At 46.6% G+C, this 19,129-nt stretch overlaps 1 protein-coding gene across 2 annotated transcripts in view; it reads left to right on the forward strand.

Moving 5' to 3' along the window:
* The window catches only part of rnf11b (ring finger protein 11b), a 58,238-nt gene that overhangs the window by 23,760 nt on the left and 15,349 nt on the right, over window positions 1-19,129 (forward strand). For both annotated transcript variants that reach the window (XM_069938628.1, XM_069938629.1), the window contains exon 2: window positions 9,690-9,859. In XM_069938628.1, coding sequence (XP_069794729.1) covers window positions 9,690-9,859 — 170 coding nt within the window. The remainder of the gene's footprint in view (window positions 1-9,689; window positions 9,860-19,129) is intronic.

Consider the following 19,129-nt stretch of genomic DNA (forward strand, 5'->3'; position numbering starts at 1 on the left):
GGCCGGGGCGCTGCCTGGGGGCCGGGGCGCTGCCTGGGGGCCGGGGCGCTGCCTGGGGGCCGGGGCGCTGCCTGGGGGCCGGGGCGCTGCCTGGGGGCCGGGGCGCTGCCTGGGGGCCGGGGCGCTGCCTGGGGGCCGGGGCGCTGCCTGGGGGCCGGGGCGCTGCCTGGGGGCCGGGGCGCTGCCTGGGGGCCGGGGCGCTGCCTGGGGGCCGGGGCGCTGCCTGGGGGCCGGGGCGCTGCCTGGGGGCCGGGGCGCTGCCTGGGGGCCGGGGCGCTGCCTGGGGGCCGGGGCGCTGCCTGGGGGCCGGGGCGCTGCCTGGGGGCCGGGGCGCTGCCTGGGGGCCGGGGCGCTGCCTGGGGGCCGGGGCGCTGCCTGGGGGCCGGGGCGCTGCCTGGGGGCCGGGGCGCTGCCTGGGGGCCGGGGCGCTGCCTGGGGGCCGGGGCGCTGCCTGGGGGCCGGGGCGCTGCCTGGGGGCCGGGGCGCTGCCTGGGGGCCGGGGCGCTGCCTGGGGGCCGGGGCGCTGCCTGGGGGCCGGGGCGCTGCCTGGGGGCCGGGGCGCTGCCTGGGGGCCGGGGCGCTGCCTGGGGGCCGGGGCGCTGCCTGGGGGCCGGGGCGCTGCCTGGGGGCCGGGGCGCTGCCTGGGGGCCGGGGCGCTGCCTGGGGGCCGGGGCGCTGCCTGGGGGCCGGGGCGCTGCCTGGGGGCCGGGGCGCTGCCTGGGGGCCGGGGCGCTGCCTGGGGGCCGGGGCGCTGCCTGGGGGCCGGGGCGCTGCCTGGGGGCCGGGGCGCTGCCTGGGGGCCGGGGCGCTGCCTGGGGGCCGGGGCGCTGCCTGGGGGCCGGGGCGCTGCCTGGGGGCCGGGGCGCTGCCTGGGGGCCGGGGCGCTGCCTGGGGGCCGGGGCGCTGCCTGGGGGCCGGGGCGCTGCCTGGGGGCCGGGGCGCTGCCTGGGGGCCGGGGCGCTGCCTGGGGGCCGGGGCGCTGCCTGGGGGCCGGGGCGCTGCCTGGGGGCCGGGGCGCTGCCTGGGGGCCGGGGCGCTGCCTGGGGGCCGGGGCGCTGCCTGGGGGCCGGGGCGCTGCCTGGGGGCCGGGGCGCTGCCTGGGGGCCGGGGCGCTGCCTGGGGGCCGGGGCGCTGCCTGGGGGCCGGGGCGCTGCCTGGGGGCCGGGGCGCTGCCTGGGGGCCGGGGCGCTGCCTGGGGGCCGGGGCGCTGCCTGGGGGCCGGGGCGCTGCCTGGGGGCCGGGGCGCTGCCTGGGGGCCGGGGCGCTGCCTGGGGGCCGGGGCGCTGCCTGGGGGCCGGGGCGCTGCCTGGGGGCCGGGGCGCTGCCTGGGGGCCGGGGCGCTGCCTGGGGGCCGGGGCGCTGCCTGGGGGCCGGGGCGCTGCCTGGGGGCCGGGGCGCTGCCTGGGGGCCGGGGCGCTGCCTGGGGGCCGGGGCGCTGCCTGGGGGCCGGGGCGCTGCCTGGGGGCCGGGGCGCTGCCTGGGGGCCGGGGCGCTGCCTGGGGGCCGGGGCGCTGCCTGGGGGCCGGGGCGCTGCCTGGGGGCCGGGGCGCTGCCTGGGGGCCGGGGCGCTGCCTGGGGGCCGGGGCGCTGCCTGGGGGCCGGGGCGCTGCCTGGGGGCCGGGGCGCTGCCTGGGGGCCGGGGCGCTGCCTGGGGGCCGGGGCGCTGCCTGGGGGCCGGGGCGCTGCCTGGGGGCCGGGGCGCTGCCTGGGGGCCGGGGCGCTGCCTGGGGGCCGGGGCGCTGCCTGGGGGCCGGGGCGCTGCCTGGGGGCCGGGGCGCTGCCTGGGGGCCGGGGCGCTGCCTGGGGGCCGGGGCGCTGCCTGGGGGCCGGGGCGCTGCCTGGGGGCCGGGGCGCTGCCTGGGGGCCGGGGCGCTGGGTTATAATTATTGTGGATTGGATGCAAGTTGGGCAAGGGCACTGCTTGACATTCTGGATGCTAGTTTTGGCTAAGTACTGGTTAGAATCAAGAGAACCAGACACTCTGGTTTGAGCATAGGTCAAGCAGATACTGCCTGGTGATTTGGAAGGGGCTTGCAATCTTGGTACAGATGGTAGTGTCTGCATGATTTACTGTACTCTTTTTTTAAAAATGTTTTGTTTAAAATGACTATTTGTAGTGGGCCGAGTGACCGCGCAGTTAAATGGGCTGAATCGGCATTCCAGTCATCCGACATGAGGAGAAGCCCATGGTTGATAACACGCATTGCCTGGGTGATGGCAAAGTGGGTGGTCTCCTCATGCAGTGCAAGTAATTCAAAATAAATTTCAGTTACTGGTTCACCCTCTTGCTGTGTGAACGTCTCTCATTTCAATGTCTTTGCAACCCACCTCGAACGCAACAAAATGCTGGGTGCTACTACCGCTACAGTCTCAACAGCTGTGACCAATGCAGTAGGCATGCATTTGCAGCCCTTCTTGGCAAATCAACCCAGGAATTTGTTGCAACTGACTGAGTCATAGTTCCAGATCAGAGGCATTGACTTTGAGGACACTGGGTTCTGGCACATCGTCACCACCATGGACGCCGCTTCCGCAGCAAAAGTAATCTCCTTTGTGTAAAATCCTCATCTGGAGCATAAGTACGAACAATTCCAGCATTTCTTCCTCAATCCGTGGAACTCAGCTAGCACCAGCACGCCATCAGCATCCTGAATATGCAAGGCCTGGGCGATAAGAACCCTTCCAAGTTCGTGCACGAAGTGGTGGCTTTAGCGGATGGATACACAAATTGTTTCTTGTTTGAGACCCCATTCCTCTCCAAGCTACCAGCACATGTATCCTTAGCAATATCCAACATGGATTTCAGCACCCCATACCTGGTAGCCAAGGAAACAGACAGACTCTTCCGCACCCAGCAACAGAACTCCATACGCATGCAACCAATCTATACCATCGGCACCACCAGTTCAGCCCCTATCGGGCCCTCCAACATTAGCCGTGGCCCAAACTTATCGTGACGAGCGGTCACACAAACAGAGCCATTACTGTTTCTACCACCACTGATGGGGCCTAAGTGCCCAGTGGTGCACCCCTCCATGCTCGTACCAACACCAAGTCAAGCACCGTGGCGGGAAATGGACAGGCCCAGCCGCCGATATTTGCCTTGGCGGTTGGCACACATAAAGGTCTACCTCGGGGACCAGCGAACAAAGGGATTTTCTAGTCAACACAGGCTCAGAGATCAGCCTCATTCTGCCGACATATTTTGAACTCAAGCACAGTTCCAAGGGCTTTCCCCTACAGGCAGCCAGTGGCTCCTTCATTCCGAGTTTCAGCACCTGCCTGGTCACAATCTATGCCATGGATACAGTTTTCCATTGGAATTATACGATTGTGTCTGTGGGCCAAGCTCTACTCAGAGCAGATTTCCTCTGGGCACACAAGCTCCTGGTGGACATGAACAGATGCCATTTGGTCAATGCTAACCTGTTCCATTCATACTCCCTTACTCTATGACAATGTTCCTTTCTACCATTAGGAATCTACGCTCTGGACTGTAACAAATATGCGTGCCTACTGGCCAAGTATCTCTCACTGTTTGGGCCCAACTTCCATGTCGCTAAACCAACACATGGTGTGGAGCACAACATTGAGACCACTGGGCTCTCAGAGAACACATGGACACAGCACCTCCTGCAGGACAAACTCCTCCAAGCCAAGACCGAGTTCGCTGCCATGGAGGAGATGGGTATTGTCTGCCATTCAAACAGCCCCTGGGTGTCCCTGCTGCACATGATCCAGAAGAACTTCGGCAGTTGGTGTCAGTGTGGTGACTCAATGACACCACTGTCCCAGATAGATACTCCAACCCACATGTCCAGGATTTTGCTACGAAGCTCCAGGGCTGCTGGAATTTTTCCAAGGTGGATCTCTTGGATCAAAGGGTACCATCAGATTCCAGTGCATCCCAACAACATCCCGAAAATGGCCATTGTTACACCTTTTGGCCTTTTTGAGTTCCTTTGGATGCCTTTTGGACTAAAGAATGGAGCCCAGACGTTTCAGCATCACATGGATGTGTTTGGCAGGCACCTCGATTTCATCTTTGTCTACCTGGATGACATTCTCATTACCAGCCCTGACACCAGCACACACAGGACGCTCCTGACTTGCCTTTTCGACAGGTTGCAGAAGTTTGGGCTCATGGTGAACCCGGCTAAGTGCAAGTTCAGCCTGGAAACTTTCGATTTCCTGGGACACCATCACCCGAGAGGGGGCCATATCACTGCCAGATAAGGTGGAAGCCATCCAACGTTTCCCCAGTCTGAGCACAATCAAAAGCCTACAGGAATTCCTAGGAATGGTGAACTTCTATCATCGTTTCCTCCCAGTAGCGGCTACCCTCATGCAACCCCTATTTGACATCATCAAACTCGGTGACAAGGTGCTCCAGTTGACACACACAACTGTTGAAGCATTCCAGCAACCAAAGCAGCACTAGCAGAGGCTACATCTGTGGCCCATCCAGTTTCTTCCTCCCCTGGCCCTTACAACAGATGCATTGGACAGAGAGGTTGGCGCAGTGCTGCAGCAGTGGGTTGATGAACAGTGGCAAACATCTCCGGACACCAAACTCAAATACACTGCATTCAACCGTGAGCTATTGGCCCTGTACCTGGCAATACGACATTTTGGAAGGAAGGGTTTTCATCGCCTACACAAACCACTCACCTGTGCACTCAGTAAGGTCTTGGACCCATGGTAGGAGAGACAACAATGATACCTCTCCTACATTTCTGAGTATACAATGGGATTTGCCACGTTGCAGGCAAATACAATGTGGTGACCGATGCAGTGTCCAGACCGACCATGGCTGCTACCTTAGGTGGACTCTATTGCTCAACTGGCCAAAGGTCAAGCAGAGGATGTGGATGTCCAGGCCTACAGGACCGCCATCACCAGACTGAAGGTTAGTGATTTCCGTCCTTCAATGGGGAGCCCGACTTTACTGTGCGACATGTCCACAGGTTTAACCAGACCTATCCTACCCGCGATCTGGCGACGGCGGGTGTTTGACCAAATAAATGATCTGTCACATCCTTCCATAAGGCCCATGGTCTGCCTACTGTCTGACAAGTTCATGTGGCATGGCTCTGCTGCTGTGTAACACTGTGGGCTAAGACTTGTTTGGAGTGCCAGCAAACACACCAAAGTGCACAGACACACCAAGGCCCCATTCCAGAGCTTTGACCTGGTGCAGTGCCGTTTTGACCACGTGCACTTGGACATCATTGGCCCGCTTCCCATGAGCCAAGGTATGCAGTATTTATAGTAATTGACCATTTTACCCATTGGCCGGAAGCAATACCCCTGCCCACATGCGACACAGAGACTTGCGCCAGAGCTTTCTTGTCCACTTGGGTCGCACGCTTTGGAGTCCCAACCCACATCACCTTGGACCTAGGGGCCTCATGTCCTCGCTCTGGGCCAACCTAGCAAATTTATGTGGCAGCCAGTTACACCACACCATAGTCTACCAAACTCAGGCAAATGGCCTTGTAGAGCATTTCCACCACCACCTGAAAGCAGCCCTGAAAGCTAGACTACAAAGCCCGAATTGGATGGAGGAACTGCTATGGGTGCTGTTAGGAATATGCACAGCACCAAAAGTCCACCTACCAGTGTCATCAGCCAAGATGGTGATTGGCTCCCTGCTTGCCACCCCAGGGGACATTCAACCCTCCTGGCCCACGACCCAGTGCTCTAGACGTCCTCCAGTGATTGAGGGAACAAATGGGTGAACAGAAACCTCCACCACCTTCCCAACACGGCTCTCCACCCTGCTACATCCTGGAGAACCTGCAGTCCACCAAATTCGTTTTTGTTCGAAGAGGACAGCAAGGGACACCCCTATGAAGGCTCATTCAAGGTTTGCAGCGCTACAGTGTCGTTTTCACCTTGGACATTGGTGGTGGCAGGACAGGTTTGCCATTGACCGCCTCAAGGCAGCACAACTGGACTCAGGCCAGCCTGCCCCGGATCCCCAGGTCAGACACAGGCCGCCTGCCCAAAGACAGTACGGTGACTTGCTCAAAGGGTGGCAGGCCAAGTGACTGAGCAGTTAGATGGACTGAATCACCACCCCAGTCACAAGGCCCCCTTCCAAGGAGAAGCCCACAGTTGGTGACACTTTGCCCAGGGGATGGCACTGCTTCCTGGTTGCACACCCCTGGACAGAGCGTGATGTTGCAACACACTGATGTCACTCCCTAAGGCTGGCGTGCCCATCACAGGAAGTGGGTGGTCCCCTCGAGCAGCACGAGGAATTCAAAATAAAGTTCAGTTACTGGTTCATCCTCGTTCTGTGTGGACGTCTCATTTCGGTAGCGCTGCTGTTAGCAGATGCTACATAGTTTTTTAATGGCTTGAAACTGGTAATTTTGTGTGTACATTTTCAAAAATGTTTCCAATTTTACAAGACACCCCACCCCTCCCTCCCCCTCCCCCTCCCCCTCCCCCTCCCCCTCCCCCTCCCCCTCCCCTCCCCCTCCCCTCCCCCTCCCCTCCCCCTCCCCTCCCCCTCCCCTCCCCTCCCCCTCCCCTCCCCCTCCCCTCCCCCTCCCCTCCCCCTCCCCTCCCCCTCCCCTCCCCCTCCCCTCCCCCTCCCCTCCCCCTCCCCTCCCCCTCCCCTCCCCTTCCCCCCCCTTCCCCCCCCTTCCCCCCCCTTTCCCCCTTCCCCCCCCTTCCCCCCCCTCCCCCCCCCCAGCAAGGGACGCTGTGCTCCCTTGACACCACCACTCCTTCCCCCGCTATATGCCTTGTGCAAGTGCTCAGCTCTTTTCCTCTCTTTTTTGACCTCACTCACATGCCTGTAGAGTCTCAATGTAGATAAAACAAAGGAGATGATCGTGGACTTCAAAATGACCAGGAAAGATCCCCCTCCACTTCAACAACTCTGTAGTCGAGAGAATGGAGAGCACCAAGTTCTTTGGAGTTCACTTAACTCGTGACCTATCAAGGACATTCAACATTTCCTCACAACCTGAGAAGATTAAAGCGGGCAAGGCTACTGGCCACCATTATGTTAACCTTCTATGGGAGCTCTGTCGAGAGCATCGTGGCCAGTTGTATCACAGTGTGGTACTGTTGCTGCAGAGAAATGGATTGGAAGTCAATCCCCAGGATCATAAGAATGGCAGAGAGGATCACTGGAGTCTCCCTCCTCCCCCTCACTTCCTCCTCCCCCTCACTTCCTCCTCCCCCTCACTTCCTCCTCCCCCTCACTTCCTCCTCCCCCTCACTTCCTCCTCCCCCTCACTTCCTCCTCCCCCTCACTTCCTCCTCCCCCTCACTTCCTCCTCCCCCTCACTTCCTCCTCCCCCTCACTTCCTCCTCCCCCCTCACTTCCTCCTCCCCCCTCACTTCCTCCTCCCCCTCACTTCCTCCTCCCCCCTCACTTCCTCCTCCCCCTCACTTCCTCCTCCCCCTCACTTCCTCCTCCCCCTCACTTCCTCCTCCCCCTCACTTCCTCCTCCCCCTCACTTCCTCCTCCCCCTCACTTCCTCCTCCCCCTCACTTCCTCCTCCCCCTCACTTCCTCCTCCCCCTCACTTCCTCCTCCCCCTCACTTCCTCCTCCCCCTCACTTCCTCCTCCCCCTCACTTCCTCCTCCCCCTCACTTCCTCCTCCCCCTCACTTCCTCCTCCCCCTCACTTCCTCCTCCCCCTCGCTTCCTCCTCCCCCTCGCTTCCTCCTCCCCCTCGCTTCCTCCTCCCCCTCGCTTCCTCCTCCCCCTCGCTTCCTCCTCCCCCTCGCTTCCTCCTCCCCCTCGCTTCCTCCTCCCCCTCGCTTCCTCCTCCCCCTCGCTTCCTCCTCCCCCTCGCTTCCTCCTCCCCCTCGCTTCCTCCTCCCCCTCGCTTCCTCCTCCCCCTCGCTTCCTCCTCCCCCTCGCTTCCTCCTCCCCCTCGCTTCCTCCTCCCCCTCGCTTCCTCCTCCCCCTCGCTTCCTCCTCCCCCTCGCTTCCTCCTCCCCCTCGCTTCCTCCTCCCCCTCGCTTCCTCCTCCCCCTCGCTTCCTCCTCCCCCTCGCTTCCTCCTCCCCCTCGCTTCCTCCTCCCCCTCGCTTCCTCCTCCCCCTCGCTTCCTCCTCCCCCTCGCTTCCTCCTCCCCCTCGCTTCCTCCTCCCCCTCGCTTCCTCCTCCCCCTCGCTTCCTCCTCCCCCTCGCTTCCTCCTCCCCCTCGCTTCCTCCTCCCCCTCGCTTCCTCCTCCCCCTCGCTTCCTCCTCCCCCTCGCTTCCTCCTCCCCCTCGCTTCCTCCTCCCCCTCGCTTCCTCCTCCCCCTCACTTCCTCCTCCCCCTCACTTTTCCCCCACCCCCCTCCCCCCCCACCATTTACCCCATTGATGTGATCGTTGTCTGAAAAGAGAGCGCAAAATCATTGAGGACCCCTTCCACCCTCCACACAGTATCTTTCAGCTGATTTCATTGGTGAAATGATGCAGGAGTATTAGAGCCAGTACCTGCAGGCTGAGGAACAGTTTCTTCCCATGGGCAGTGAGAATGCTGAATGACCAAAGGAACTCCTCACACTAACCATCTGAGACTCTCATATTCATGAAACAATATTTATTTGTGTGATGATATACTTGTCCTGCATGTGTTGTTTGTATGTGTGTTATTCCATCCTCAACATTCATTGGAACGACTTCATCCCTAACATCGAAGTACTCAAGATGGCAGAGGTCGACAGCATCGAATCCACGCTACTGAAGATCCAACTGCGCTGGGTAGGTCACGTCTCCAGAATGGAGGACCATCGCCTTCCCAAGATCGTGTTATATGGCGAGCTCTCCACTGGCCACCGTGACAGAGGTGCACCAAAGAAGAGGTACAAGGACTGCCTAAAGAAATCTCTTGGTGCCTGCCACATTGACCACTGCCCCTCCATAAATCTTCGTCTGCGAAGCCATGCCAAAGAAAGACATGTCTAGTTGTATGTCTGTGTGTTTTGCACCAAAGACTGGAGAATGCTGTTTCATCAGGTTTTACAATCAGATGACAATAGACTTGACTTGACCTGCACTCACAACTCTGCAATTCTTTGTGATTTTGGGTAGAGCAGTTCCCATGCATACATTGTGATGCAGCCCGATAGGATACTTCCTATAGTACATGTATAAAACTTGGTAAGGAACATTGGGAACGTGGCAAATTTCTTTGAACGTCCAAGGAGGTAGACACATTAGTGCACTTTTTTGGCCCCATAGTGTCAATTGGTTGATGCTTAAAAAAACATCTCAGCAGGCATGTTTTAAGTTTCTGATCAGAAGGTGGAGAAAACCTATCTGAAATGGGGTAGAGACTAAAACCGATGGATTGTTCATTGGGTTGACTTATATTTTGCAGATGATGAAAAAGGCTCTTGGGCAGATGTGATCTAATCTGTTCTCACAGTCATTCTATTTGTATGGCTGGTCATGTAATTTGTTTATCTCTCCCTTGCACTTGTTCTGGGCTCTACTGTCATTAAGGAGTGGAACATTGATTGGATCACCATTCATTGTCTCAACTTGATATGGTTTTCAACAGGTTTGTTTGTGCAACTGCCTTGATAGTCTTTTAAAGAATGTTAGTGTGATAGTTTAGATATCTTTATGATTCTATAACTAAATAATTCATTATGGTATTTGTAATAACACATTTATTGTTTCAGTGTGTTTTATAATCATCCTTATAAATTATTCTTCCCTTAGGAACAAGTTCCGGTTCCTGTTTATCATCCTACTCCAAGTCAGACTCGGCTGGCTACTCAACTTACTGAAGAAGAACAGATTAGAATAGCGCAACGAATAGGCCTTATTCAGCACCTGCCCAAAGGAGTCTATGACCCAGGGAGAGATGGATCTGAAAAGAAAATTAGAGAGTGAGCTTTTATTTCTTTTAATTAAATCACTGTAAAGTTACAAACCAAACTTGCTGGGGAAAACAAATGCTGACCATTCCATGAGGTGGTTTCTGCAATTATCCTAGTACTAAAAGTTATTTATGGTTATAATGGTTATTTAAAAATAAATTCTATGATAATCAAGGCTATTATCAATTAAAAATACACCCCATCTGTATATTCCCCCTTTTTGTTTTGCACTGTTGTACATTGTTTTGTCTAATGTCCAACCGCTGCTGCTTTTTAAATGTTGGATCTGCATCAACTCATTATGTGGTACCATTCTATTTATTCTGATTAATTTCTATGTCCCTTGGTTAATTCCCATGGTTCATTTTGCATATTTTCTGCTCATTTCCTTCATTTTGAACTCAGGACCCCAAATTGTGACAACTTGCATATTTGTATAATGTGGGGTTCGTTGCCACAGTCAGCATTTGTGAGCTCCCTCCCTCACTTGATTGCTTTTGGAGAGATATTTCCAGTGTTGCTGTTAATATAGTACATACTCATGTGATAGTTGATACCATGTAAAAGTGAACCTCCATATTTTTGGCCCAAAAATCTGGTATTTATCATATTGCTTGTAAAAGTCGACCCCCTTATTTTTGGCCTGACTCCCTGCCCACCGGAGCTCCCAACTCCCCAACTGTGGGCTCTCACCTGGGCCCTGGCTGCCCACCCGCTGGAACTCCTGACTCCCTGACCATGGACTCTTGCCTAGGCCACTTGTTGGAGATCCTGATTCCCCGACTGAATACTCTTGCTTAGACCCTGGCTACCCACCATTCCGAGTTCCTGACGCCCTGAACGTGGACTTGCCATCTGCTCCTGGCTGCCTACCTACCTGAGCTTCTGAAACCTTGAACATGAACTTACCATCTGGTCCCAACCACTTGTGCACCCTAGTGACACAGGTGCTTACCATGGCTAAAATTAGTATGCGTGTTATGGTTGACCCCTAAATTTAACCCTAAAAATTAATCTACAAAATTCGACTGTTATATGAGTATGGTACATATTTGCATCCAGCCATAGTTAGAACTTGTAAGTAAGGATATTATGTGACATGAGCTGGATGATGTGCTAATTGTGCGAGCTGTTTCTGCTTTGTTCTGGATGATGATATTTAAATGTTATTGGAGTAGCACATGTCCTGGAAAATTGAGAATGTTCATCATATGCATCTGGCCTGCTTTTGTTGTCACTGTATTTGGTCCAACTAAGTCTATATTTGGTGGTGAACCCAATGATGTTATTTCTGGGGACTTGGCATGACATTACTATGGAATGTCAAAGGATAGTTTGGTAGATGTTGTTGCAGGTGATCATTGTCTGAGATTAATTTCAGGCCCTGTCAGCAGGCCCTGATGCTTTATTTGAAGAACTACAACTTGAATGAAACATTATTTAATCACCATATCAAAAAACCTGCCATTGACCTTGTGATGAAGGGAAAGATATGGTTCAGGCATCTGACTTTGGGTTAAGCACACTACACTGAAGAACTCCTGCACCAATTTAAAACAAATTGCTGTCATCTTCCTTTGTTCATTGGGTGATCACTTCAGTAATGCACTTTCCTCTTTATGCCTATTGGTGTGAGGTTTTAGTGCCTTTTAATGTCACATCAGATTATTATTAGTTCTGAAATTTAGCTCACATGTTTGGTCAACTCTAATGGAACCTAAGGTTGGGTAGTCTGGCTGGTAACCAGTATAAACTTTGAAAGATAATTGATAAGATGCTTTTTTTTTTCTTCGAAACTTTATTTACTAATTTTAACATATGAAGAAAGTAAGTAATTCACATACAGAAAAAATACAAAATAAAGTAATACAAGTACAAAGTAACATAGTTAATACAATACCAATCTCGGCATCTCCCCCTAACAACTAAAAATTAAGACTAAAAAAAAAACTATTTTTAACCCCTAAACCCCCCCTCCCCACCCCCACGATAAAGAGTGAAGAATTAATACTATTAGTATAATTTTTTTTAAGATGTATATATATCTTAAAAAAAAGATCGATATATATAAAAAAAACAAAAATATTAATTAAGTATTAATTATTAATCCAAAAAAAAATTATTATATAAGAATATATATGAAAAAAAATCTTAAACGAAAAAAAACAACTAAAAAAAACTAGAAAAAAAAGAAAAAAAGAAAACATATATATATATATAGATAGAAAAAATATATAATAAAAAAAGTTTTTTTTAAAGAAAAAAAATGATTAATTCAAACATTTAAATTGTATATAATCAATAAATGGGCTCCACTTTAACTCATAAAAAGACATCTTATCTTGTATAGAAAAAGATATTCTTTCCATAACCAAACAAAACTTCATCTCTGAATACCACCTATCTAAAGACAATACATTTCTATTCTTCCAAGTAATCGCTATACATTTCTTGGCCACTGCCAGCGCTAAGTAAATAAAAGAGATCTGATAATTATCTAATTCTAAATCAATCAACGGTTGCATATTCCCTAATAAAAATATATCAGGGTCTAATACAATATGAAGATTATATAGATTATTAAATACAGATTGAATACCTTTCCAAAATTGTTGTAACCAATCACACAACCAAACAGCATGTAAAAAAAGTACCAGAAACCTGATCACTAAAACCAAATTTTTTTAGTTTTTCGGGTGTTAAATATAATTGATGTATAAAACTATAATTAATCATCGCCAATCTAGCATTAATCAATTTTCGAACACTATTACAGCAGATTTCAGACCAATCTTCTTCAGTTATTGTTAAACTTAAATCTTTTTCCCATTTCATTTTATCTTTATCCCAATCTATTTTACTTTCACTTTCCAACAAAATACGATACAAACCTGATATATAACCCTTTTTTGGAAATGAGAGCACATATTTCTCAAAATCAGTTTCAGACAGTAAATTCATTTGACGACCGCATACCTGTTTTACAAAAGATCTTAACTGATAATACACAAATATAGAATAACCACTTATATCAAATCTCTTTTGCAATTCTACAAAAGAACAAAAATGACCTTCTAAAAAACAGTCAGATAAATTATGTCTTCCTTTCTCCTCCCATTGTTTCAAAATAGTATTAGATACCGTGAAAGGAACAAGTTGATTATTATATAATGGTAATCTTCCCGACCACTTATTTTTCAATCCCATTTAATGTCCATAAATTCATTAAATGTTTCAATATTGGTACATCATAAGTTCGTAACAAATTTTTATTCCATCGAAATAAAAATTCATTCAAAAATTTTTCAGAAATAACTACCAATTCTATCTGTGCCCAACTAGGCGTATCTTGTGTGGCCATTAATGCGCTAAGAAATCTAAATTGAGCTGCTTCATAATAAAATTGAAAGTTAGGTAGCCGTAACCCTCCAAATTGAAAATCCCACATCAATTTTTTCAACGCCACCCTAGGAAATTTTCCTTTCCACAAAAAATCCCTAATTACTTTATATAAATCCTTAAAAAATCTTTTTTGTAAACAACAAGGAATTGATTGAAATAAATATTGTATATGAGGAAAAATATTCATTTTTATAGTATTAATTCTTCCTAATAAACCCAAAGGTAAATCTTTCCATTTAACTAAATCTGCCTTAATCTTCTTCATTAAAGGAAGATAATTAAGTGAATATAAATTTTGGTAGTCAGTATTAACATTAATTCCCAAATATTTAATTTGTTTCGTCCACTTCAAATGCGCAATATTTCTAAATATTGAATAATCATCTTTACTAATTGATAAAATTTCACTTTTAGTCCAATTAACCTTATAACCAGATAATTGACCATAAATCTCTAAGGAATCTTTTTTTTTTTCACACCATAAATCACATTAGCCATGATATACACTTTTTCTTTTTCACACATATATAGTGACTTTTCCCCCCCCCCCCCCCCCTCCGCCACCCCCCACCCCCCCCCCCCTCTCATCCATTTTAGGTATACAATCTAGGTTGCATTAAACCAGTCAGACAATGTTGTCATTCAACAAAAATACACCAGAAATTCTACTGAGTCCATTCTTTTCTTTCCTTCTCCTTCCATCAACTTAGGTAATGTTTGTCCCCGGTAGGTTTTCACTATTGTATTTAATGTAAGGCTCCCATATTTGTTCGAATATTTCAATATTATTTCTTAAACTATATGTTATTTTTTCTAATGGTATACATTTATTCATTTCTATATACCATTGTTGTATTTTCAAATTATCTTCCAATTTCCAGGTTGACATAATACATTTTTTTGCTACGGCTAGGGCTATCTTAACAAATCTTTTTTGTGCATCCTCCAAATCAATTCCAAATTCTTTGTTTTTTATGTTACTTAGGAGAAAGATCTCTGGATTCTTTGGTATATTGTTTTCTGTTATTTTATTTAATATCTGATTGAGATCATCCCAAAATTTTTCTACTCTCTCACATGTCCAGATTGCATGAATTGTTGTTCCCATTTCTTTTTTACATCGAAAACATCTATCAGATACTGTTGGGTCCCATTTATTTAACTTTTGCGGTGTAATGTATAGTCTGTGTAACCAATTATATTGTATCATACGTAGCCTCGTATTTATTGTATTTCTCATCGTTCCAGAACATAATTTCTCCCATGTTTCCTTTTTTATCTTTATATTTAAATCTTGTTCCCATTTTTGTTTAGTTTTACCATTTGTTTCCTCATTCTCCTTTTCTTGCAGTTTAATATACATATTTGTTATAAATCTTTTGATTAACATTGTATCTGTAATCACATATTCAAGGTTGCTTCCCTCTGGTAAACTCAAATTGCTTCCTAATTTATCCTTCAAGTAGGATCTCAGCTGGTAATATGCCAGCGCTGTATCTCCAGTTATATTATACTTATCTCTCATTTGTTTAAAGGATAAGAATCTACTTCCTGAAAAACAATTTTCTATTCTTTTAATCCCTTTTTTTTCCCATTCTCTAAAGGAAAGGTTATCTATTGTAAAAGGGAGTAGCTTATTTTGCGTCAATATTAGTTTTGGTAATTGATAATTTGTTTTATTTCTTTCTACATGAATCTTCCAAATATTGAGGAGATGATGTAATACTGGAGAAGTTCTATGTTTTACCAATTTTTCGTCCCATTTATATAATATGTGTTCAGGTCTCTTTTCCCCTATTTTATCTAATTCTAATCTCGTCCAGTCTGGTTTTTCCCTTGTTTGATAAAAATCTGATAGGTATCTTAATTGTGCGGCTCTATAATAATTTTTAAAGTTTGGCAATTGTAAGCCTCCTTGTTTATACCATTCTGTTAATTTATCTAGTGCTATCCTCGGTTTCCCCCTTCTCCATAAAAATTTCCTTATTATTTTTTTTAACTCTTTGAAGAATTTTTCTGTCAGTTGTATTGGCAATGCCTGAAATAAGTATAATATCCTTGGAAAAATGTTCATTTTAATACAGTTTATCCTTCCTATCAGTGTTAGTGGTAGATCTTTCCAATGCTCTAAATCGTCCTGTAATTTTTTCATTAGTGGATTATAATTGAGTTTATATAATTGGCCAATCTCTAAGGAATCTTGAAGTGCTGGCAGAGAAACATCAGGATCCACCAAATACAGCAAAACGTCATCCGCAAATAAATTTATTTTATAATCTTCATTCAAGACTCTCATACCTTTGATACTATCATTCTGACGTATTAATTGTGCTAGAAGTTCAATAACTAAAGCAAACAAGGCGGATGATAATGGACATCCTTGTCTAGTAGGTCTTGTTAAATTAAAGGATTTTGAAAGCAAACCAATAGTAACAACTCTAGCTTTCGGACCATTATACAGAGCCCTAATCATACCAATAAATGAAAGACCAAATGAAAACTTTTCAAGTACTTTAAATAAAAACTTCCATTCTACTCTATCGAATGCCTTTTCTGCATCCAATGAAACCACCATTGGATAATTCTTCTGAGATTTAGATCTATTTCTCAAAGTAAATAATCGTAGAATATTATCCGAAGCATACCTATTTTTTATAAAACCTGTTTGATCACGATGTATTATCTTTGGTAAATACTGAGCCAACCTATTAGCCATAACTTGAGCCACTATTTTATAGTCTACATTTAACAAAGATATAGGATGGTAAGAAGCTACCTGTAAGGGATCTTTATTTTTTTTTGGTATAACTGTAATTATAGCATTAGAACAGGACTCAGGTAATTGAAAAGTATCATAAAGTTGTTGTATTACATTCTTAAATAAGGAAGATATATCAACATAAAAAGTATTGTAAAACTCAATAGGAAAAACCATCTCCACCAGGCGCTTTTCCATTTGGCATATCTTTTATAGCCATTTCAATTTCACTATCCGTAAAAGGTTTATCTAACTCTTGTCTGTTGTCTTGAGATAACTGTGGTAAATTAATATTTTTCAAAAAAGAGTCTATTGCATCTTATTTTATCTCTTTACATACAGTCAAATAAAGTTTTTTGTAAAAATTACAAAATTCATCGTTAATTTCTTTTTGACTAAAAGTAATACCCGATTTATTTCTAATAGCTGGTATAATCCTAGATAACTGTTCTTTTTTTAATTGCCAAGCTAATACTTTATGAGCTTTCTCACCCCATTCATAAAATTTATTTTTTGAACGATTCAACAAACATTCAAATCGATATGACTGTAACTTATTATACTTCAACTTTAAATTAGTTAATTGGATCTTTTGGAATTCAGTAGCTTTCTTTTGAAATTCTTTTTCACAGATTGTTATTTTCTTCTCCAAATCCTCAGTTTCTCTAACTCTCTCTTTCTTCAGTTTGGATGCATAACTGATAATTTGACCTCGTAAAAAAGCTTTCATTGCGTCCCACAAAACAAACTGATCAGAAACAGAGTGAACATTATTAGCAATGAAATCCTCAATTTGTTTTCTCAAATAAACAATAAATTCTGGCTTTTGTAGTAACATAGTATTAAATCTCCATCTTAAAGTATGTTGTGTAACTTGAGAACTTTGATATTCCAGTAATAACAATGAATGGTCTGAGACTAACCTTGCCTTATAATCCACAGATATAACCTTATCCTGTAAATGTGCCGAAATTAAAAAATAATCAAGTCTTGAAAAAGAATTATGTCGAGAAGAATAAAAAGAAAAGTCTTTCTGTGTAGGATTAAATCTACACCAAATATCAACTAAATTCAAATCTTTCATCATATTAGCCATATGTATCGCCATCTTAGATTTCTTAATTAGCTTTGGATACTTATCCAATAACGGTTCTAATACCATATTTAAATCCCCCCCAATCATCACATTGGAATTAGCTTGTCCCAATAATAAAGATATTTCTGTAATAAAAGTAGTGTCTTCAACATTTGGAGCATAAACATCAATCAAAGTCCAGGCTTCATTAGAGATCATACAATTCAACTTAAGTAGTCTTCCTCCATTTTTCTCCTCGTCTTGCAATTGAAACGGTAAATTCTTATGTACCAAAACCGCAACTCCTTTTGCCTTTGAATTAAATGAAGAATAGAAGACTTGTCCAACCCAGTCCCGCTTAAGTTTCAAATGTTCTTTATCTGTCAAATGAGTTTCCTGTAAAAAGGCCACATCTACTTTAAGTTTTTTTAAATAAGCAAGTACTTTCTTACGTTTTATAGGATTATTCAAACCCTGAACATTAAGAGAAGCAAATTTAAATTTCGACATGTCTTACAACAGTTAGAAAAAACCCCCCCAACTCTTACCCCCTTACCCTCTCTTAATACGATCAAAAAAAAGAAAGAAGAGAAAAGAAAAAGAAAAAATAATAATTTTTTAAAAATTATTTAAACAAAAAAAAACCCTTCAATCTTTAATCTAATAATACAAAAAAAAGAAAAAGAAAAAAAAACGGGTAGGAGGTTAAAAATACCCCCTCCCGTCTAAACCGCACAATGCGGTAACTCCCAAAAAAAAATGGGTGTGAGATAACTCACACGTAGCAGATGACTTTCAGAAAATAGTGCCTATCCAGTTCTCTCCCCCAACTCTCACTTCATCTTAAACTAACATCATCATTATTTAATATCCCTTTTTTTTTGCACCAATTGTACCATCATAAGTTAAATTAACAGCACTGAAGTTATCTAAACTTTTAAAGAATTTTAACGGGCATTTCTAGACAAAACAATAAGATAGAGTCAGGAGAGGACTGGAAGGCACATCTGATCCTTAGGCCATCTTGCCACCCCCCCCCCCCCCTCCATTGATAAGATGCTTGATGGCTCTGTCAACAAAATTTTTCTTCATTTTGCTTCTAATTACGAGTGGAGGGATTAGTTGGATTTTAGGGATGTAATGTATCGTGCAACTTTCAAGATTGCATGAATATGGATGGATGAATTCTTCTGGATTATGAGCTTTCCCATACAAAATTGGTCACATATCCACTGCCATCAGTTGTTTCCTAGTATGGTATATGAATCTGTTTAGTTGAAGATTATATTGGTTAGGCCATTGGGCGACACAGTTGGTCTAGTGGTTAGCACAACTCTTACAACACCAGTGATCAGGACCTGGGTTCGAATCCCGCACTTTCTGTATGGAGTTTGTGCATTCTCCCTGTGTCTGCGTGGGTTTTCTCTGGGAGCTCCGGTTTCCTGCTACCCTTCAAAAATATCCCAGGGTGTAGGTTAATGGGGAGCAAATTGGCGGCATGGACTCGTAGGACTGAAATGGCCTGTTACAATGCTGTATGTTTAAAAAAAAAACAACTTTAATGTTATAATGGATCATCTCTTTGGCACTTTGGACAATCTGGTGGAAAATCCTTCACCCTTTGGCTCTAATGCTGGACTATCAATGTTATGGATGGTATTGTTCCAAGAACCTATCAATATTCTTCCTGTGCCCTGAACCACCACCTCCCCCCCCCCCCCCCCAAAAGAAAACCTGTTTAACGATTCACCACAAAGATGCCTGAGATGTAGGAGGATTGTAGAGCTTTGCTTGGGTCTGTTGGTTATGGGATCAGTTCACTCTTGCACACTGCTTTCTTTATAAGGCTGCTGTTTTGCCAGATTAGCACCTTGATGTATGGTTGATGTTGAGCTAAACATGTCTTTTTAACTTTATTGAATCATGGTTGAATGGTTTGAGTTGATATGAGGACAGAAATGAATCTGTTAGATCTGTGGTTAAGGATTTATCCCTTGTGATTCTCTCCTCAGATATAGAGTTTGATAGTTTTGTCCTTCAGGGC

The sequence above is a fragment of the Narcine bancroftii genome, chromosome 5 (assembly GCF_036971445.1).
Source record: "Narcine bancroftii isolate sNarBan1 chromosome 5, sNarBan1.hap1, whole genome shotgun sequence".
Lineage (NCBI taxonomy): Eukaryota > Metazoa > Chordata > Chondrichthyes > Torpediniformes > Narcinidae > Narcine > Narcine bancroftii.